Genomic DNA, 22,707 nt, shown 5'->3' on the forward strand with positions numbered 1-22,707 from the left:
CATTAACTAGGTTATGATGGGAAGAAACGAAGCACGCGCTCTAAGAACTACCTTTTGACTGAATCTTCTTCGCAGGGGGCCGTTTGTGACAGCGCTAGGACGCAACTGGTGCCCGGATCACTTCTTGTGCTCCAATGGTAGCTGCCGCAAGTCGCTCCAGGACATCGGCTTCGTCGAGGAGCAGGGAAAATTGTACTGCGAACACTGCTACGAATGCTACATGGCACCCATTTGTAGGAAGTGTGGACATCGCATCAAGGGCGTAAGACTCGCTTACTTTTCAGCCTATCGTTTACTAAAACTCGAAGGGCAATACTATACAGCATGTCCCAGCTAAATATAGCCAGAGGTTAAAAATATGCGAATGCCAAGTAGCTGGATAGCACAAAGGTAATGTTGTTTACCGGTGCTTGGAGATGCTCAAACTATGTTTTTCATCCCACCTAATTAGATAATTAGCCGTAATTAATTAATTATATTCCCGAATGTTATAATCAGATGAAAAGTGTCATTGATAAAATTGTACAGCGGTATGAAAAACACCCGATACAGCTTTCCGTTGCTCAATACGTGCTACGTAAAAGTGTTTACCGAGCGTGAAAGAAGCCCGCGAACACACGCAAAAATGCCTCGCGACTGGCCGCTCGAGGCACTTTTCGTGTATTCGCGGGCTCCTTTCACGCTCGGAAAAACGTTTATGTAGCACGTATTGACGAACAGAAAGCTGTATCGGGAGTTTTTCATGTCGCTTTACAATTTTGTCATTGACACTTTTCATCTAGTTATAATATTTGAGAAGTTGATTAATTAATTAAGACTAATAATCTAATTAGGCGGGATGGAAAAAAATTATTTGAGTACCTCTAAGCGACAGCAAACAACGTTATCTTTGTGTTGCCCAGCTACGTGGAATTTGCATATTTTTGAACAGTGGCTAAAGTTAGCTGGGACACCCTACGCATAGCGTCTAAGTTACTTTTGTCGGCACACAGTTTTTGTCGTAGGGTGTGCATTGAGGGTATGTAATCTGTAATATGAAGCTTACTTGAATAATTCATTGAACAAGATGAAAAGAGGTTAACTAAGGGGCCCGATTTCTATTAATCATATCATAAAACCAACAAACAAAGACACCAAGGACAACACAGGGGAAATTGCGTGTACTTACTAATTGAATGAAAGAAATGATAAATTAATGGAATTAAAAGTAGATGAAAAAACAACTTGCCACGGGTGGGGAACGATCCGACGTCTTCGCATTACGGGTGCGATGGTCTACCAATTGAGTTACCGTGGCGCCGTTTTCCCATCTACTTTCTGGGGTATTTATGTGTTACCACTAGAACTAATCCTGGGAGTGTTAGCCAGCGCCACTACCACAAACCTTGGCGGCGGACGCGGAACATCCTTTGTGCTGCAGACCTCACGAGTGCGTAATCTTTTTTGGGTGAAGGCAACTGGTCAGTAAACCCACACGTGCTAGCTGGAGGCATCAGTGTTTCCGGATTCGAGACCCTCGTTATGTAATGAACGAGGAGAAAGGGGGTTAACCGAGCGACCCGATCTTTATAAATCGTATCATAAGAAACCAACAAAGACACCTAGGACAACACAGGGAAAATTACATGTACTTACTAATTGAATTAAAGAAATTATAAATTAATGTAATCGTTCCCCACGTAATGGGATCGTTTCCCACCTGCGGAAAGTTCTTCTTTCATCTACTTTAAATTCCATTAATTTATCATTTCTTTAATTAACTTAAGTACATGTAATTTCCCCTGAATAATGCATTGTTACTCATAGCTCAGATTTAAAGCACAAGCATCAGGACCGGTATTTACTAAAAGTTATAACGCTATGATTGTTCATAAGAGCAAGTTACAGCCAATCTTGATGCTGGGTATATTATTAGTGAAGACAGCCTGCCAGTGGGAAAGATGGCATACGAATGAAAAGCTTCGTGAATTTGACTCGTGAACTTCAAGTGGGAACACAGGGCTTGCATTTTTTTGTTCTGAGAGTTTATCGACGCAACTTAATATCCTTTCTTGTTCTCATTCTGAGAACTTACCGCCTGCTATAGAATCCTGTTATTGGTCTCCTCTCTCCCTGCAGGATTGTCTGAATGCTCTTGAGCAGACTTGGCACCCCGATTGCTTCGTGTGCACATACTGCAAAACAGCTTTTGGAAACAGCTCGTTCTACCTCGAAGACGGAATGCCCTACTGCGAAAAAGGTCGAGTACCTCCGCCATGCACGCATTTTCTTCCGAGCTAAGACAACAAAAATACTCTCTATGACTGATTGATCTATTAGAGAGAGAGAAAACAAGCACAGCGAAAGGTAGCGAGGTTCACCAAGGATGTGCCGTCTTGGCAAACGTACACTTGAGGAAGGGAACAGGGGAAAGGATAGGTAAGAATGAAAGAGAAGAAAAATAATGAAGAGTCGCTCATAACACAATCGTAATGAAATGTTTGCTGTCGCTTTCCTATCTAGTAAGCTACAACAGATTTAGGCGTCACTTATTGAGCTGGTGTCCAGTTGGAAAAATGTATGGTGCTGTAATGAACAATCTGGCCACTATTGTTAAAGGGTGTGGAATTGAAAGTGACTGTTGAACTCCAGAACGAGCCTCGCTGTGCAAACGGCGAGTGTGTATAATGAACTCACGTATGAATGACTTAGCGGATAATAAAATTTTCTCCTTCAATGCTTGTCTTACGGGTAATTGTCAGACAACTGAAGGACGGCACATCCACGAATGTTCCTGTTCTGAGCGCGTCACGCCCGGTAGTCTCTTCGCTCGTCTCGTAGCGCTTAGTATCAAGTAATGTAATCTATAGGCCCTGTCCTTACGAAAACAGTCTTCCTTCGCAGTGCATCACTTATTGTCTATGTCTGCTCTTTAAAAACCTGCACATTTTATTAAGATTTTCTTTGTATTTTATGTGTACCACTTCGTACCATGTATGCGCTTCATTGTGCACTCATTCCTCTGACAATCAATTTACTTTTTGTTACTGTTTTTCCGCACCTGCGGTGACAATACGGCGTTCGCCTTGAACGTGGTAGTTATCACACGAATGATAGATAATACATCGGCTCTTACCGAAATTTAGTTACTGGTGGTGTTTTACCACAAAAAACTAATACAGGTCATTAGGAGCGATGAGGCGCGACCTTGAAATGAACTGGACTAGAGTGGTTTTTCTACGGCTGCGTAAATGCATTTTTGCATATCGGCGCCATCGGAATGTGACCTCCTCGGAGGCGAATAACAATGGTGACCTATTGTGGTCACTGCCGCCGCAGCAGAACGCCACAAGTGCTGAACCAGCGGGACTGGCTTGTCTTCCCTTACAAATCATTGCTGGATGTAGCGTTTCAAGACGACTACCAATATAGTATACATATTGAATACAATAGAACTGCATACTGTACTGAGTAGTCTGTTGCAAGGCAAGTTATCACCGAATTGTTCGTGTTTTCCATTTGCTGTCGGCAAATGACACTATTTGGCGCTGTAGTAAGTTACATAGAGGCTTGAGATTTGGGGACGGCGCTATATTTCCGGCGCTTCTACTTATCAGTCTCTGCAAAATAAAGATTTTATTGAGAGAGGAAGTCATAGTTAAAAAATTGACCAACTGCCGCAGTAACTCGGCGGCTGTGATGTCTGCTGCTGAGCACGACATCGCGGGGTAGATACTCAGCCGCAACGTCTCACTGGCCTCAATGCAGAGCGTTCGTGTGCTTAGGTTTAGGTGCAAGCTGGAGAAGCGCAGGTGCCGAAGGTGATCCAAATCCCCTTACTGCGAAGGGCGTCAAAACCCTCGTTCAGCCTTAGGTAGTTGCAACCATCGCTTCTTCTTCATATTATTATTATTATTATTATTATTATTATTATTATTATTATTATTATTATTATTATTATTATTATTATTATTAAACTCGCTAGCGTCCAGCCCACGAAAGAAACCCGTCAAACAGGTTGCCTAATTCCCGCACTTTGTGTTAATCCCCACGGTTTTTCGCGTATACTACACACGCGCAGCACATCATTAGAGAATTTACTAACAAATGGCTATCCTATGAACACGCTGGTATAAATATTTGAAGATGGAAAAGCAAAATAAAGGACGCTTCAGGTTACACGTTTAAATGTAGGTGTGTGGACACTAAACAAGAACTGGCATGTGCTTAGCGCGAAGCGCTCCGTGAATGTCGATTAAGAGTTATTTTTCAGGGAAGCTTCTGTGTTCATTCCAAGTAGTGTGGCAGTCTACCCAAGCACCAACAGTAACCGTTGAGCACGCACAGAGGAGAAGACATTGCTTCGCAGAAATGGCGCGCGCATGCTCTAACGCTGATTCATAATGCTAAAATTGGGAAACTATAAGTGCAACTCAGTAGCTCCGCGGCCACAATGCTCGCCATGAGTTTTATTATCGGGAACCCCCGCGATGGCTCTCATAGAGCGCCATTTTCTGATTATAATAACCTAACTACTAATGTGAAAGAATAATGATCTCCGCACATGAATGGAACCGTGGAACCCACTTTCACATGAAGTGTGATCGCCGTTCGTCGTAAGCGCTCGGCCACGGCCCGAATGAACGCTTCCCCACAAGCAGACGTTTATCTATAATTTCGCGTTTCATTTTGGTACTCTGGAACATTGTGAAACCAATAAATTCCACCCTACACACGATTTTTCGCGAAGTATTTATCTCTGCGCAAGAATGCCTCCAAACGCCATCGGTTTCTACCATTTGGAGTCTATTCGTAACAGTCGCTGTTTTTGTAATTCTACAGTACTTATTTGTTCTCGCAGTGCTTGTATAACTTCTATCGCTTGTACATGTGTAAACATGCTAAGATAGTCGAAGGTGTATACTGTCCAAAGCTATACACGTGTTCTTACTGTGTCCAAGAAAGCATGCAGGGTCAAAAATGAAAGAAAGAAAGAAAAGTTATAGATGGCTAGGCAAGAGTTAAAGAACTGACGGTTTCTCAGTACCAGACCGCGATGTCTATGCAGCAACGCGAGAGGGCAGGTCAATCAATCTGCGAATATTTTTCGAAGTACACGTCCAATCAGCGCCGCCTAAGAAGCTGCGCTGAGGCCTATGGTCATCTTATTTCTTCATATCGACGCAAACTCTGGAAAAAGTGGGCTCCCGCCAAAGTGAATCGAAAGAAATTACTCTGCGCAGGACTGCATGTAACAGAGAAAAAATATGTTTAATTTGTTTTCGAAATATTGCACTTCATGAAATTTGATTTGTGTACCTTGCCTTTCTTCCACTACATGCTTTATGCTGGCGAGACAAATCAAGTGTGATCTTCGTCATGGTCAAGTGAAATAAAGCTGACGCCTTACATCTGGCATGAATCGGCACTGTGTCCCACTCAACCGGATATCAAATATCCTCTTGAAATCGCAGACTGGAACGAGCTCTTCACCACCAAGTGCGTGGGCTGCGGATTCCCGATCGAGGCCGGAGATCGCTGGGTTGAAGCGCTGAACAACAACTACCACTCCCAGTGCTTCAAGTGCACGGTCAGTCGGAGGCATAATACAACGGACATGATCACAAGACTAAGTGAACGAATACTGATAGAAATTAAAACACGAAGTAAACGGCACGTTTTAACGCAGGAGTTTAATTGTAGTGCATTCGCAAGACAGTATTGAGCTACCTTTGATGAAAATTGAGGGAACACGCTGGTGTAAATAGATTCAGGATGAGGGTTTACTTTATTCACCTGACAATCGAGATTATGAGGAAAGCTTAAGTGACACTGAGTGGTATTAAATGTAATTATTAGTAATGTAAATGAAGTTAAGCAGAAAATTTTGAACTGAAGTACTATGCTTTAGTTCAATTCTTGAAGTTAAAATGTCACCTTGCATAATTTGTAGTTAGTGAGCCACTAATGTTATAGTCCACCCCGTTCTATGGTTTGATATGTTTGGTGTTCAAACACGTGGAACATTTGCAAACGCAAAGTACGGCTTGCCGCTCGACGTGCATTAATACCGCAGAATAACTCGAGCCTACTATTCCATACTACGGGCTGCTTGTGCGCATATTGTGAAATCTCATTATTCGGGTTGATTGTTTTGGTGGCGTATGTCTGGTAGCCATTTGTTACTCGCATGCGGTTAACCCATACGAGTAACAAGATGTCATTGAAGATAAAAACGGGGATCTTCTGTGGCTCCTAAAACCTGGGAACATTTCTTCACGGTGCGTTTCAGCGGCGTTTCTGGAGTCCCCCCCAGAAACCATGGGTGCCGGTTCAGTAAATCAACAGATCCATTACGAAGAGTAAATGTAATTTTTTTGTAAAGGCATTTTAGAGCGCGCTGAGCTTACAGCTTAATAGATTCAAAATGAATAGAAAAGGTTGAAAGAAAGAAAATGACAAGAATTGCAGGTTCGCGATTACAAAAAGCAGCCCCATAAGACGGGGCAAGATAGAAAGGACAGGGAAGGGTCTTTGTGCCCCTTTCTAACTTGTCTAGTTTTCTAGCACTGCTTTTCTGTAATCGTGACCCGGGGCGCTATAATGTAAAGCTATTCCAAACTTTTCTATTCCAATTCTGCAATCATCCCTCCGCCATGGCCAACAACTTTTTTTAACCCCCCCCCCCCCCCCCCCCATCGCCTATCTCTCACGCGACGTCACGAAAACCGCGATAACTCCCCATCTGATATGATGTGAACACAGTGATTATGCACTGCAAAGAACAAAAGAAAAATAGTTATTTCTCATTCGACGCCTTTTCGCCATTAGACCTCGGCTATTGGTCAAAAGTTTCCGGGCTGCACCCACTTCACCTGCCTCTCACGCGACGTCACAATACCGCGAAAACTCGCCGCGTCAAAGTGACGTGTATGCGTTAAAGATGCATTAATATGCCGAACAAAACTGAATTTTTCTCTGAATAGCCACAGGCTGTCCCGTTCCGAAAGGAATAAAAGATGGGTGCCGCCGATCGCTCAGGCAATGACTACTCGCACCTGCCGGAGAGCATGGGTTTATTTGCGCACAATAATACTTTTTGCGTGGCTATGTAACGTTTTCGAGAACTTTCGGCACGTTTACGACCTCACTCAGTCAACTTTTCTTTGCTGATGATCCTTTTTACCGGCAATCTTAACCTTCCGTTACATGCCGCCGTGATTTTCGACGAGCCACCCCAAGCTAAGTAAGGGAAAGCGGACCAATCGCAGACGCCGCACCAACCTCTTCATCCGGTTATCGATTTTGAGTGCACTGGCTCGGCCCCATCGAATCCCTCTCCACTTGAGCCGTGCTCCTCGCCTCTTGTCAGCCAATTAGATAACACAAGCCGCTCAGTGTAGGCAATGTTATTCGTTTTTAAAGCAAACAAAAGTGACTTCCAATAAACGAGGAAAGCATTTGAGTGGTCTCTTTAAACAACACTGCGGATCACCGCCCGATGCTTGCATCGGTGGTTACGTAAATTTGACATCAGGAGATTGGAATAAAGATATATTGGAATAGTTTTACGTTATGGGGTCCCCGATCACAATCATGATCACAGCCTGCCAGTCGCTTTTTCCATGCTTACAAATAAAGTGTTGGCTACATGACGGTGAACGGGTTTTACAGACACAGACAAATCTGTTGCGTTCTTTCATACACCTGATGGGTAATTTCTTCTTACTTACCTTGCGCAGATCTGCCAGAAAAACCTGGAGGGTCAAAGCTTCTTTGCTAAAGGAGGACGGCCCTTCTGTAAGGCGCACGCTCGCTAAGCAGGTCTCTTGGGCAAGAAGATGGACTCAGCGCCTATGGGGCATTCGCAGTGGCATTTGGAGTCATCAAGCACAAGATAAATAACGAGAAATAGAGAGAGAAACAAAGATGTCTATAGCCAGCGTTACACAGTTCCGTGAAGCCGCTTCGCCAGATAATTTCAGCGCAGAACTATGAGTAAAAGTTTCACAAGAACGGCTCAGTGGTCAAGCGAAGCAGCTCGAGCGGATGAAAAGGGGCCGATTGCAATCGTCTAGTCGACTGTGGGTCTTTGCGATTATTAGTTTGCTCAGAGCTGCTACGCGCTGGGACATGAAGCTTTTTCTTTATTTTACTTGAAGCCGCATCTCTCTTAGCGTTTCAGGGATGAACAAGGAACGAAATTGAAACGAGAAACGTGCTTTTTATATTTTAAAACAAAAAGATAAGCTTCCAGGAGAATATCAAACCGCTGCTGAATTCGCCATTGCTTTTATGGCATTGTTATACAAGCTGTGTTGAAGAAAAGAACATGATTTAGGCACAGTTACGCTACGTTATACGAAACATACAGGTTTCTTGCTTTTATTTTTCTTCTTTTGCTATGGCGAGAGGGTGATGAAGAGGGCAGCGTATTTTGCTGACGTTGCATTCACTTTAAAAAGAATGGGCTCCGGGCAAGAAGACAGGAGCAGGTGCAGAAAGCTACGAGGTTCACAAAACGACCGATATTTCTTGAAAAAGTGATTTTCTCATAGGGCGACAAGCTGGCTTGAACGTTGTCAAACATTTTTTCTTTGTATCGCTCACAAATACCATGTTCTCTGCTTGCATGAAATAATGGCATAGACAGAAGAGCCTTGGGCATATTGCATCACTTTATGTCATAATGATTTCACTGGGGTCAAAGAAAAAAAAAAAGATGGATACCACGTTTTTGGCGAAGGATAAACTAGGTGTCCGGGAAAGCATCAATGCCGGTAGAAACCAGACAGGCAAAGAAACATGAATGAGAAGATACCCCATATAACGCTACGATCTTTTGCGCCTGCACAAGGTGACAGCTGCGAGTGGCTTAAACATTCTTCTAATCAATGTCGTAGGAAGAAGGCGGTTCAACTAAACAAAATATTAACAATTAGAAGCGAGAAATAGAGCAAGCTGAAACGCGATCTTTACTTCAGTGAGGCGAAACTGAATGGGCGCAAACATGCACGCCAAAATAAAACGTACTTAACAAATGGCGCTGCATTCGTCGAGTTCGTCTATACACTTGTTCGTGCCTTTATGCTTTGCTAACGTCCGGTGTGCTGCATGTTTTCGTTTTTGTTTTTGCTGGGTCTCGTACCCAATGGAAGTTCTAGTCGTCTTATTTGTTACTTTTGTTGTAGGCATCATTTACTGTATTACAGCAACCATCGTACCAAGCCGTTGGGAAGGCGTCGTGAGAAGGCGAAATGCTTAGATGTGTCTGCTTACTCCGTCACGCGGTCTTATATGTGCCATACTTGAACAGGCGGCATGTCTAATCCCCCCCTCTTACCCTCCCCCGTTTTTCTCCATCCACGAGGCTCGTGCTTTGCGCCTCAACGCTGATGAAGTGTGTACAACGAATAAAGATGATACTAATAACTGTTACAAATGTCGCGTCTGTTGTTCATTTCATCTTCACAATTGTCTCTGACGCATTTGACATGCCGCCAGTGGGAACGAGTTTCGCGGAAACCGTAATGTATGGCGGCGCAGATTGCGGAGTCGAGCTCACCACGTAGGCTTCAATTCTGCAGTCGGTTGATCCTGAATAAATAAAAGAACGCACATCTTGAAATCGATGTGATGCGAAGCTTTCGTGAAGAGCTTAATCAAATGCTATGCATTTGCCCATTTTGCTCCTGCGTCTTCCGCTTAAAGGAAAATGGCACGCGCACACGTGTTCTTTCGCACCTGTGCTACGCAATGCGACACTCACGACAATCACCCCCAGGAGCTTCAATTTCAATTAAATTAAATTAAATTTATTTTTCATTGACAATAATATTACACAAGAACTGTTGGGCCAGTAGCCAAAGGCTAGTGTAGGCTCATAGTCATATATGTAGCAGCAGCTACAAAGCCAAGCGCATATCTAGTTATGAGTGATACAACCTAATACAGTTAGGTGGATACATACAATTACAGGGATTAAAAAGGAAAACAGTGGATATCAATCACTAGTAATAAAACACAACTGTTAGGAGAATGCATACAAAAAAAGAAGAAATAGCATATTATACGTAGAAGTAACATATTTGCAAAGGTCTGTGCTCAAGTGTTTAGGCTTTCTGAATAGATCCAAGAAGGAATAATCTGACACAGTATGAAACAAGTGGAGAACCAGACTGACGGAAAATCACGTACTTTTTGGTAGGTATAGCTTTTTTACAGCAGACACGAAATGGTTGGCCATTTTTACCTCAAGAGGTACTGCGTTCCAAATTTTGGCACCATGAAACTCAAGTAGTTGTTGGCCATACGTGTTACGAGTGATTGGTAGGTTGAAATTTATATTTGTTGCACCCCTTGTATTGGTGGAAGCATCGGCTCCGTTTTTTTTTCCATGCTCCACTTGCCAATTTCGAGAGTAAAACGAAAAGAAGCATACCACTGGATTCACGAAGCGACGGCGAATCGACTGACACCAAGATTCGAGGTGGGGCTCCTATTTTCACAATTTTACAGAACCTTTTCTGCTTCTAGACGCCGACTTGAGCTTAGCGGAGCTAAGCTTAGTGAGGAGTAGGGCCTTTGTTGGGCCTAGTAAGCCCACCTGCCCGCAGGCATGGCGGATACAAGCATGGAAGATGAAGATTTTGCTGGAAATGAAGAAAACAACGCACGCTCAGGACGACTTCGGCTGGCAAGTAGTGGCTGGCCAAAAATCACGAGCTAGCACAAAGGCTGTGGATGAGGAGAGCACATTCCCACGCAATCAGCGAGAGCATGGCGTCAAGAAAACCGCCATCGGTGGAATGCTTAATAATCGAGTTATCAAAGCTTCGAGGATGCCTCAACTGCCTGAGAAGCAAAGAAAGATCATTATACGGCCTCGAGGAGGGCTCGATTTGAACAAGGTGAGCACCACCACGATTGGTTCTGCAGTCATCGAGGCGTCCGGCCTAACGGAAGAGGAGGCCCGTGAAGATGTTGTCTGCCCAAACTTCACTGAAAATATCATCGTAGTCAGCACACCTAAGCCCGAACATGCTGCGAAGTACGTTAGAATCAAATCTTTCAAGATTATAGAAGCGGAATACGAGGTAAATGCACACGAAGTGGCACCACATGCCACATGCAAAGGCGTCATCCGAAGAGTGGACATCAGAGACTCCCAAGCTGTGATAACAAGAAATATCCTGCATGACTTGAACCCGCATCACACATGGGGATACACTTGGAACACAAAGAAGGGAGAGGAGCTATGGAGTCTTGCCATGGATCTGGGGTTATGCTTGATTACTGATCCGGCGTATCCCACCCGTTGTGGCACGTCCACAAGCAGGGACTCCACTCCAGATCTTACTTTTGCAAACAATTCAAGAGGAGCCAATTGGGAAAATTCAAACTTGGATCTCGGAAGCGATCATTACATCATACACAATAACAATACGCATACCGAGACAGGAAACTAGAATCTTCAAATTCACTGATTGGGATCAGTTCAGAAAAAACAGGGCGAACAGAAGGAAAGTGGGGCCTCTAGATGCCGAGCAGGTGCCCCTTCAGACGTGGGTCATCCAGCTCAGAGAGGACGTCAAGGAGGCCACTAAAGAAATCAGGACAGCGGAAAATATTGAAGCTATGGACAGCAGGCTGGCGCATCTGATTGAGGCCAAACAGGCTATATTACAGAGATGGAAAACACAGAGACTTAACAGAAGGCTAAGGAAAAAAAATAGCGCAATTAAACAGAGAAATTGATGATCATTCGAAGACCCTCATGAAGCAACAGTGGGATGAGATCTGTAATTCGGCTGACGGTAGACTCAAACATGGAGGTAGCTGGAACCTCCTCAAGCACTTGCTCAACGAGAATGAAACAAGGACAAGCAAGAGAACAGCTATAGCTAAGTTGGTTCATCAGGAAATCCAAGATAAAACAGAGAGGGATATCATGGATAGTCTCGCAGCCAAATATCTCCCACTTAAACAACCAAACGAAGGAGATGAGAGCCCCGAATATACGGGAGGCATATGTGAAGAACTTGACCGGGACTTCACTGAGAGTGAAGTGAGGGCAGCTCTTCACAGTCTTAATGGTAGATCGGTGGCTGGACCTGACGGAATAACTAACAAGATATTAAGAAATCTAGATGAAGAATCAGTCTCTTATCTAACTGAACACTTCAATGAATGTTGGAGAAAAGGGGTATACTCAGAGGAATGGAGAGTGGCCAATACTATCCTCATACCAAAGCCAGGCAAACAACTCACTCTAGACAACCTCCGTCCTATTTCCTTAACGTCATGTCTAGGCAAAGCTATGGAACATGTCATCCTAGATCGACTCACAAAATACGTTGAGCAGAACTACATCCTCCCATACAACTTGATAGGCTTTCATCCCGGGCTGTCAACTCAGGATGCTATGCTGCTGATCAAACATCAACTTATACAGGCCAGCCCAGCGCATACGAAAGCTCTTTTGGGATTGGATGTGGAAAAAGCTTTTGATCGTATAAAGCATAAGGTAATACTTGACGTTCTCTCGGAGATGGGTTTAGGTAAGAGACTTTTTAACATGATTAAGGACTTTCTTAGAAATAAAACTGCTCAACTCATGCTGGGTGAGCTTAAATCAGAAGCTAAGAATTTGGAAAATAGGGGCACTCAACAAAGGGCTGTGCTCTCACCCATGCTATTCAATTTAGCAATGTCCAGGGTTGCAAGAAATCTGGAGAAAATTGAGGGTATACATTATGTGATATATGCCGACGACATAACCATATGGAGTGCCAAGGGCAATATAGGACAGACAGAGACCAGATTACAGGAAAGTTTATATGTTGTAGAGAACACACTGAAAGACATGGGGTTGAAATGCTCGGCAGCCAAATCAGAACTCTTAGTCATTAAACATCGCAGAAAAGGTCGTAAACGAAGAGGTTACATTCCGGAAGATGAGCCAAGAGTGTGCTTATGTATACACTCATGAAGGATCCGCAATCAGGCTAGGTAAAAAAATCAAGGTTCTTGGGTATCACATAGACGGAAACAATACTAACTATAGATCAATCCAACATATCTCGAATAAAACAGATGAAGTCATTAGGTTACTAAGAAGAATTACCAATAGACACAGAGGCTTAGGAGAAGACAGCGCTTTGAGGCTAATACACGCCTTTGCTCTCTGTCACTTCACTTATGTGGCTGGATTATTCAAATGGAAGCAGGCAGAACTTAACAAACTTAATGTGATGCTCAGGAAGCTCGTTAAAGTAGCCCTAGGGATACCCAGTAACGCTGCAACCGACAAACTCATGAGTCTAGGGGTGCACAACACAATGGAAGAAATAGCGGAGGCCCAACAACTAGCGCAACACGAAAGATTGACAAAGTCAAGAGCTGGCAGGAACATATTACAGGCAATAGCTGCAGAACTGAATACATCAAGCAGCCCAATAGAGGCTGAAGTAGAATTAAGGACTGAAGTTAGGAACAAGATCAGAACCAACCCTCTCCCCAGAAACATGCATCCGGAATATAATGTCGAAAGGAGAAAGGCAAGAGCTATAAGCACTCTTGCAGGAAATAGAGCAGCAGAACCAACTGACAGCTATAGTTGATGCTGCCTGAGTGAAAGGTAAAGAAGTATATACGGCCATTGTATCAAATTATCAAGGGAAGATGCAAGACGCTCTCACTATTTTTACCAAGGACCCCATGGTGGCAGAACAAGCGGCAATTGCTCTAGCCATCAGGAGTTATAAGTGGGCCTGCATTTACAGTGATTCGAAATCCGCTGTAAATTGTTTTGATAAAGGCTACATAGCTGGAGTTGCAGCTAAACTTTTTGAAAACATTGGGATTATGAGAACTGAAATTCGATGCTTTCCTGCGCATATGGAGACTCGGGTAAACCTCAATGAGGTTGCTCATGACTTGGCACGAGGACTTGCTAACCGTGACAGTCACAACCGAGCCGTTCACCATCAAGCCAGGGATTCTAGAGATCATTTAATAACATACCATGACGTTACCAAACATTACTATTTAGGACGCAGACAATTCCCATTGCCACATTCAAAACTGAACAGGGCTCAGGCATTCTCACTGCGCTTATTGCAAACGGGTACATATCCCACACCGTACACCATTAATAAAATATATCCAGAGAGGGAGATTAAGATGGACTGCAACGATTGTAATGGCATCATTGGAATCAGACATATGCTGGCGGGGTGTCCCGCGACTCTCCCCAACCTCGTTGGAGAATGGACGCAGTGGGAGAAAAAGATTCAAAGCCCATTGTTTCAGGACCAACTAAGGGCAGTCCAGAGGGCCCATGATGTTGCTGAAAGGCTTGGCCTGACAGTGCCAACGTGGGAGGCCTTGGCTTAAGAAGTCGAGCCTCCGGACCTCATTACAATAAAAGTTTTCACACACACACACCCCTTGTATTGCGATTAGGTGTAATAAACAGGCTTGGTGATAATGAATGATTCCCACGTAAAATAGTGTTAATCAAAATGGCAACTTTCCTTTCGCAATGGTAATTTAGCGAGGCGACCGAACAGCATGTCACTATTATCATGTGGGCTTGTGTATGCCATAATGTGCAAGGGGCTTTTCTGTAACCGAAAGACGGTATGTATGTTTTATATGTGCCAGACCATGATTCGGAACAGTATATGATGTGACAGTAAAATATGGAAAAGTAAACAACTTTAAGTACGCTAAGGTCAAGATATTCTCTGCATTTTATTAATAAATAGCAAGCCGAAGCTAATTTCGCGCATATACTAGATATATGTGGTCTCCAGTTCAAGTTACCGTCCAATAATACCCCTAAATATTTTAAAAGCATTGAAAGACAATATGGATATTCTTGTGCCAGTGCTCATTAAAATACTTAACTGTATAAGCCGAGGCACATACCCTGACATCCTAAAGATCGCAAGAGAGTTTCTCATATATAAAAGTGGCGACGTCAATGACCCAGGAAGCTATCGGCCTATCTTTCTGCTTAGCAGAATAAATACTGTATTTGAAAAGGTCATCGCGGCTCAACTGAAGCACTACCTAAACGAAAACAAGCTTCTAACAGATTCTCAGCATTGATTCAGAGCCAATCGATCAACGTCATCAGCAGAGTTAGAACTAATCCAGAGTATATACACAGCTCTACACAAAAATGACTTTGCCGTAGGACTATTTTTAGATTTAAAGAAAGCATTCGACACGGTCTGTCATTCCATACTTCTAAAAAATTACTAACTTATGGTTTTAGCGAAATTACAATGGAGCTCTTTTCAAGCTACCTAAACGGTTGAAAACAATATGTAAAATTTGGCTCCTTTGCTTCCCAGTATACTAGTATGGTTACAGGAGTTCCGCAAGGATCAATTTCGGGGCCCATACTGTTCTCGCTATATGCCAGTGACCTCCCATCAATACTAAAGTCATCAAAAGCTGTTATGTACACTGATGATACCACGTTATCATTTTCAGGTAAATCCCTTGGCGTATTGCAGAACACTATAAACAGCGAGTTATCAAACATATCAACTTGATTTGCATGTAATAAATTAACACTAAACAGAGATAAGACAAAATACGTAGTATGCAACTCCTGTAATTCCAAGTGTGACACAATAGGCATGCAAATTCTCCTTCTAGATGGAACTATAGAACAGCTCGACCACATAAAATAGACCACCGCTAGTTGGCGTTGGCAAGATAGAAGTACACGTGCGGTCGTGGCCTAATGGTTGGAGCATCTGGCTATGTGCTAGAGGGCCGCGCTTCGATATCGCCATCAGGCACGTAATTCATTTTTTTTTAAGTTTGAGCTAGTCGGCGAGAAAGGAGCAGCACCAAGCCGCGATCAGGGAAGACAGGGAGGATTCGCAAAGAAAGCGTCGCTTTAAATTACGCTGGTTAGTGGTGGTTCAGGCACATATGTCTCTGAATCGAACCGAATATGTATATTCGAGAAACGCCGGTTATAGAATATCAAATTTCTAAACAATTTCAAATCAAAGGATTATCATTTCTAAACAATGAAAAAGCTTGAGTGGAATTGGCTTGTTAAGAACAACGGGTTATTTACATTCCACACACGTAACGTCATTCGTAGCGGAACGTTTTGTTAGCTGTGCAGCTTGTAAATAAGAAACGACTGAAAGGCATCATATCTGGTGCACCATTGAAAATGGCAGTAACGAAAAAAAGAAAGCAGATTATGAGATGCACGTAAAGTTACAGTGCGCGCATCGTTTCAAAAAGAGGAAACACGGTGAGATTGGGTGAATAAAAACTTACTTTGGGGCCTAAATTGAGGCAGAGAACTCACCGGCTGCATCGTATTTGAATGACTGGAAGTTAGTGGGCAGAAGCTAGCCGCTCCATGTGTTCATTCAATAATGGTGCCACTGCGCTGCTCTCCTGCCGTAGATTCACTCGGAGTAGTCACAGCAACTGCATCGCTCTTTCTTTCCGCAGACTCCAATGAGTGTTGTTATTCCTGATACACGAACGGAAACGAATAATCGAAAATTTAGAATAGGGAATTTTCTAATCGAATGGAAATAATTCCATGCCAATTGTGCCTAGAGAGGCGTTTGACAATCTTCGATATAAGAAAAAAAAATGTGGATTATATCTTAACATGGACAGTGTATTTCCACCAAATATTTTGAGCGAAAAGTATAATTTCTTTTGACACCTTGAGGGCCATTTGAAAAGAACAGTCAACAGACGACGGCAAACCAAGTAAGTGGGAGGAAAACCGTTGCCAGAATTTAAGCGTTTGGCACATTGTTCCAAGACAGCAAGTCTATTTTTGCAATAATTGGACAGTGTCTATTATAAACAGACGATTTCATGCAATGTCTTTTTATCCTTACCACGGATATAGAATTGCTAAATCATAGCACTGAGAAATTATCCACAGAAAATTATTGCGTAATGACACCTGAAAGTGCTTTCCTAGGGTCCCTATAACGTAAAACTATTCCGATATGTTATTATTCTAATCTCCTGACGTCAAATTTGCGTAACCACCGACGCAAGCAATGGGCGGTCACCCGCAGGGTTGCCTGAACAGACCAATCAAACGCTCTTCTCGTTCATTGGAGGTCACTTTTCTTTGCTTGAAAAACGAATAACATTGCCTACACTGAGCGGCTTGTCTGATCTAATTGACTGACAAGAGGCGAGGAGCACGCTCAAGTGGAGAGGGATTGGATGGGGCCGAGCCACTGCACTGAAAATTGATAACCGGATGAAGAGGGAGGGTGCCGGCGTCTGCGATTGGTCCGCTTTCCCTTACTTAGTTTGCGGTGGCTGGTTGAAAATCGCGGCGGCATGCAACGGAAAGTTAAGAATGCCGCTTAAAAAGGATCCGCAGCAAAGAAAAGTTGGCTGAGTGAGGTCGTAAACGTGCCCAAAGTGCTCGAAAACGTTACCCGGCCACGCAAAAGCTTTATTATACGCAAATAAACCCATGCTCTCCGGCAGGTGCGAGTAGCCAGTGCCTGAGCGATCGGCAGCAGCCATCTTTTATTACTTTCGGAATGGGGCAGCCTGCGGCTATTTAGAAGAAAATTCAATTTTGTTCTTCCTATTAATGCATTTTTAACGCGTACACGTCACTTTGACGCGGTGAGTTTTTGCGGTTTTGTGACATCGCGTGACAGGCAGGTGAAGTGGGTGCAACCCGAAACCTTTTGACCAATAGCCGAGGGCTAACGACTAAAAGGCGTCGAATCAGAAATAACTATTTTTCGTTTCTTCGGTTAATTCATGCATAATTAGTGTCTACACGTCATATCAGATGGGGAGCTATCGCAGTTTTCATGACGTCACATGACAGACAGGTGAAGTGGGGTTGGTCCAAAAAAGATTTTGACCAATCGCGGAGGGCTGATTGCAGAATTTGAATAGAAAAGTTGGGAATAGTTTTACGTTATAGCACCCTAGAACTGTTGTTAAAGGGTACTATCCGGTAAAATTTTATTTGAACCGGGAGTTCGCAAAGCAGCTCTAAAAAAAGTATTAATTTGAAAGAAATAATGTCTGTTTGGCATTTGCTTAGACATCAGTAACACAATGATGCGGACATGGGCGGCAAAAAGATGGTATCATAGAGGAAGATATAACTCTCAGTGCTGAAATTTTAATTAAACCAATTATTGTTTTAACGAAAAAAAAGAGATAGACTCAGCCACCCCAAATCAATAACAGCACTATGCAACGTCATTGCAATATATAGTCAAACGCCTTCATACATAACGAAGTGCTTGTTCCCAAAAACACTTCGTTATAAAGGTCACTTCGTTGTGAAGATCGCGCACCCTGCCACTCGCTATGGGGCAACATAAGCATGTTCGAGAAATGGAAAGCTTATTTAGCGTAATTTCAAGCGATGCTTAATGAATTAAGTCGCTGATTTTCTTCTGCACACAGAGTTCGGCGAAATATGCCACTACAGCCGACGCTATGGCAACGCTGTTCGTGGCATGCATGCTCAGCGGTGAAATCTGGAAGTGAAGCAAGGTATATAGCTTGGTAAAAATTCTTGGCTGTTCTGCACGCTCTTCACCACTGGTGCCACAGGGGGCCTTCGCCTCCATCCCGTCTTTAATGGCCACGACGATATCGTCAGTGGTTAGCTCTAAGATCATCACGTGGGTTGAATGTACGGGGGGGGGGGGGGGGGGATGTATCACAGCAACTGCGGTGTCCGGAACCTTCCGCATGGTGACGCTTTTTATGTGCACCCCCTAGATTGCCTTCCTGTGTATGAAGACTCCCTAGCACCACTGCTTTGTGGCGGCTACAAAGGGAAGCGGTGGCACCGATACGTGCGCCATTGTGATGTAACAAATCAGCCCTCGGGGTCGCCTATATTCGTTCGTTGTACAGGCCAATTCGTTGTAGGGGTCCTCGCTGTAGAGGCGTTCACAATACACATTGCGGGTAGGATTCGGCCGCGACATACTGTATGCTTCGCTATACAGGTCACTTCCTTGTACGTGCGTTCGTTGTATAGGCGTAAGATTGTACATTTTCCCATGAACGCAACCGTGCACTGCTAAGTAACCATCGTCACATTGTGCCCTGCAAATGGGTAAATTAATCCTAATTGATGGTTTCCGTTATCGGTGAGATGGTGAAATTTGTTATTACGCGGACCATTAGATGGCATGAGTCAGGAACTCCTCGAAAGATGCACACTTCAACAAAAAGAACATACACGAGGTATGGCGATGGCTGCGGACTTCGCGGACTTCGGCTTGAACTGAGATATACTCAGCCCCCTGAATCAAACTAAAGGTACCAGGCCGGCCTCTCCTCCTCGTCGCTCGCGCTTTCCCTCGTCGCTCGCCCTCGCAGTTTTGTCGTTCGCTCCGGGGCGCGCCAGCTTCGCCCATAGAGTTACGCGAGGTGACACACTAAAAATTGTTGTTGGGTGTTTGGGCATGGATTTTTGCCGTACTTAAGGCTTCATCATTGTGTGCTAGGAGCGATGATTTAAAGCTATGAAAGTGGCGGGAGCAGATGAATTTTTCGCTTTTTCGGCAGAGTAACAGCGCACTTGTTTTGCCGCTTCGGGTTGGCTGCCTGCTTCCAGCTACAAGCCTTTTGAGGTTAGTTTTGCGGACAAATTCCTTTTAGACTCGATTTATAGCACAAAAATAAGATCTCTTTGTCTCGCAATAATGAATATGCAATGTACCCGATGTTCATATACCTACCAGAGCTTTAGTTGAGTGCCATGTTGTCCACGATCAGCGTACCTGCAGGCAAAAATCATGAGCCATTCCGCTCTGTGAAGGTGGATGATCAGCGAAGCTGTGTAGCATACGACTAAGAGGTTACACACAATTTTGAACAACGGTACTGACTCATTTACCATGATTTTTATATACATTCGCGTGCACGACGAGAACGCCGCCCCGAGGACCTGGAAGACACTAGACACGCGTGACGTTTCGACGGAACCGCCACTACGGGAGAGCGGAAGGAAAGGAAAGGAGATACGGAAGCGCTTCAATCGCCGACAAAGAGATGGTGGCGCGAACGTAGACATGGCCGACGCGGGTCAATGTGTAGTATCTGTTCTGATCAACTTTGTATCTGAAACGGGTTGTATTTGTACCCAAGATGTTAGACTTATTTTTGTAAGTTGCCCGAGTGCTTGAAGCCTGCTTCACCTCCGCCGCGGGTGGGCCCTGTATTGCACTATCTTCGGGATCGGCCCACGGTTTTTGCTAGGCGGACATCCATACGCTGGAAACTAGCCATTCACAGCTTCACTGTAAAACACTGTCATGGCTTGCACACATCAAGCCGCTTCGCGAGTTATTTCTATTGCAATGATGAGATTCTTTGTTTGGCTTTCTAAAGACACTTGCCCGGCCGTGAAAGGGCTGCGATGCAATCAAGGCTTCGACAGGCGATGCGTTTTCGTGTGTAACACCTACTGATTCATCAACTCGATTTGTTTGCGCTGCTAGAAAGTGCGTACGTGCATACCTGCGTGTACTCAATCGGCTGCCGTGTGTCGAGCTTGTAAACCTTAATAATTGAATAATGTCAGCACCACCGCGATGACCGAACATAAGGCGCGTGACATATTCGCCTGAATAACGCGAGCGTCATGTAGAAATGTGCATGATCAACGCGGGCCATCTCAACTGTTCTGGTCGTTTCGTCATGACGCTGTCGTCTCTGCATGCAGTTAAAGTGGTCCTTCGAATTTATGACAAACTGGTTCTCGCTGGCTATCAAACGCAAACATCACAGTGGAACCTACCAGCACTTCATCGGTAAACAAAGGGTCTGCAAGGACGAAATATACACATAGAAATGGTTTCCATCAATGAGCACCTTACAAATGTTGAGCTTTCGTGTTGGAATGCGAGTATAAAACGCGTTAATTGGTTCTCCCTCTTGCGAAATACATTTGCAGCGCCTAACGAAAGCATGGACTAACAAAGTTACGCACTCTCAGTAGAACAATAATAACGCGTGTTAAGTTTTTAGCACCATATACGACATTACACAGCCTACGCACTCCATAGCTTCATACACTTGTTGACGATAGCGGAATCAGGAAAAACAATCTGAACGAGCGCTGAGAATAGCACCGGCGCATAAGCTTACCCATGCCTGAGCTGCGTACCCCGTAAACTAAGAAAACAGCTCTGTACGTACACTTTTGCACCTTCAGTACCCTCAAAAGCACTCCTTAACATAAAACGAAACAAAGACAGTTCTTTAGTAACGCGGATAGCCACGAAACTTAACCAAAACATGCCAAATTCCTTGCGAATGCCTCGCCGCCGCATCTCGACGGCCAACTGCCATGGTGACGAGTGCGCCGAAACGCGGAAAAGAAGAAAAAAACAGAGAAAACGGTGCGGAAATACCACGTGATGGCGCTCAACCAATTGGGAGACGCAGACTTTCTCTCCTGCCTCATTTCCTGCTCCTCGCAGCAGCTGCGGCGGCAAGATAAAAGTATGTCGCTAGCTTTGGTTTTATTCAGGGGGCTTAAGGTATACACGGTGTTTATACGAAGAATTTTCCGTAATATTTAACAACAGTCATTTTGAAATAAAAGCACAGTTCCTTCGGAGACATGATGTTAATGCAAGAGACCACGGTGTGATGGGTGACACGGGGTGATTAGTAACTCATTACTAAAAATCCATTGATTAACTTTTCAACATTGAGCTTCAGTCATACAGTGTTTTTTGAACTGGAAAACAGCGATTACCCCCGGAACGGTGGCCCGACGAATTTCTGCTATATCATAGCGCGCGAAAGCGAAACTGGGAGGCTGCAGCGAGCGCAAAGACGCGTCCCTCGAGGCGACGTTCTGCGTAGGTAACCTCGCATTGCGCCGCCAGCGCGCTGCGGCTGCGAGAAGCCCGGAGCTGCAGAGCGAATATTACGTATAACGGCAATAAGATACTTTCGTATTTCATGTATGTCGGCACGAACCAACAATATTAAGGGTTTAGAAGAGACGCAGGATGAACAATACAAAAAAAAAAAAAAGAAGAAAGGAAAGAAAGGACGAGCTTGGTGACACCAAGCACCATCCATTTTCAAAGTAGATGCTGTGGAACAATTGCTCATAGACTGTCAACAATATACCCACAGCGAGTCCACTTTCGAGATAAATTAAGCCACTTGGACAGAAATGAGTTTTCCACTTCGAAAGTACTTGGTCCATGGTCCCACGCTGCCTTGAAAGCCTTACGGGGATTTCTTGTACACAGCAGTCTCGTAAATATGATTTGAATTACATGTTTTTATTAACTTATGGGACATTCTATGTTATGTGTAAGCGGTGTTTTATTGTACGGTGTACAATAAATATTATTTAACGCGGGTGCACATGAGTCGCTTTTCCGGCTTTAGTTTGTTTTTCTTTAGTTTACAATTATTTTTGTAGACCTAGTAAGCATGTGTGTTTGTAACATGTGTGCATATTTCTCAACCGTGTATTGGAATAGCCGGCTAAAAACGTAGCCTATCTTCTCATCACTGTGCAGTTATTAAACAACAAAAGCTGATACTCATTTCGCGTGTGACTCGGGAGGTCACATACGATATCAAAGGCAACCTCACGCGTGTCTGTGGTACCGCACGGTGTGCGTTACGGACCTGACCTGACCTAAACCGGGCAGGTTAGATTAAGGTAGATGTAATGTT

General features: G+C 44.0%; 1 protein-coding gene and 1 pseudogene across 2 annotated transcripts in view; both read left to right on the forward strand.

Moving 5' to 3' along the window:
- Zasp52 (Z band alternatively spliced PDZ-motif protein 52) overlaps window positions 1-9,421 on the forward strand; it is a 106,523-nt gene extending 97,102 nt beyond the window's left edge. For both annotated transcript variants that reach the window (XM_050194832.3, XM_055062897.2), the window contains exons 14-17: window positions 76-262; window positions 2,119-2,239; window positions 5,454-5,569; window positions 7,722-9,421. In XM_050194832.3, the coding sequence (XP_050050789.1) occupies window positions 76-262; window positions 2,119-2,239; window positions 5,454-5,569; window positions 7,722-7,799 (502 nt within the window). In that variant the 3' untranslated portion in view covers window positions 7,800-9,421. The remainder of the gene's footprint in view (window positions 1-75; window positions 263-2,118; window positions 2,240-5,453; window positions 5,570-7,721) is intronic.
- Window positions 9,422-20,069: 10,648 nt separating this feature from the next.
- Window positions 20,070-20,249, forward strand: LOC126547484 (U2 spliceosomal RNA; annotated as a pseudogene).
- Window positions 20,250-22,707: the final 2,458 nt, after the last annotated feature.

Source organism: Dermacentor andersoni, chromosome 1 (genome assembly GCF_023375885.2).
Source record: "Dermacentor andersoni chromosome 1, qqDerAnde1_hic_scaffold, whole genome shotgun sequence".
Classification (NCBI taxonomy): domain Eukaryota; kingdom Metazoa; phylum Arthropoda; class Arachnida; order Ixodida; family Ixodidae; genus Dermacentor; species Dermacentor andersoni.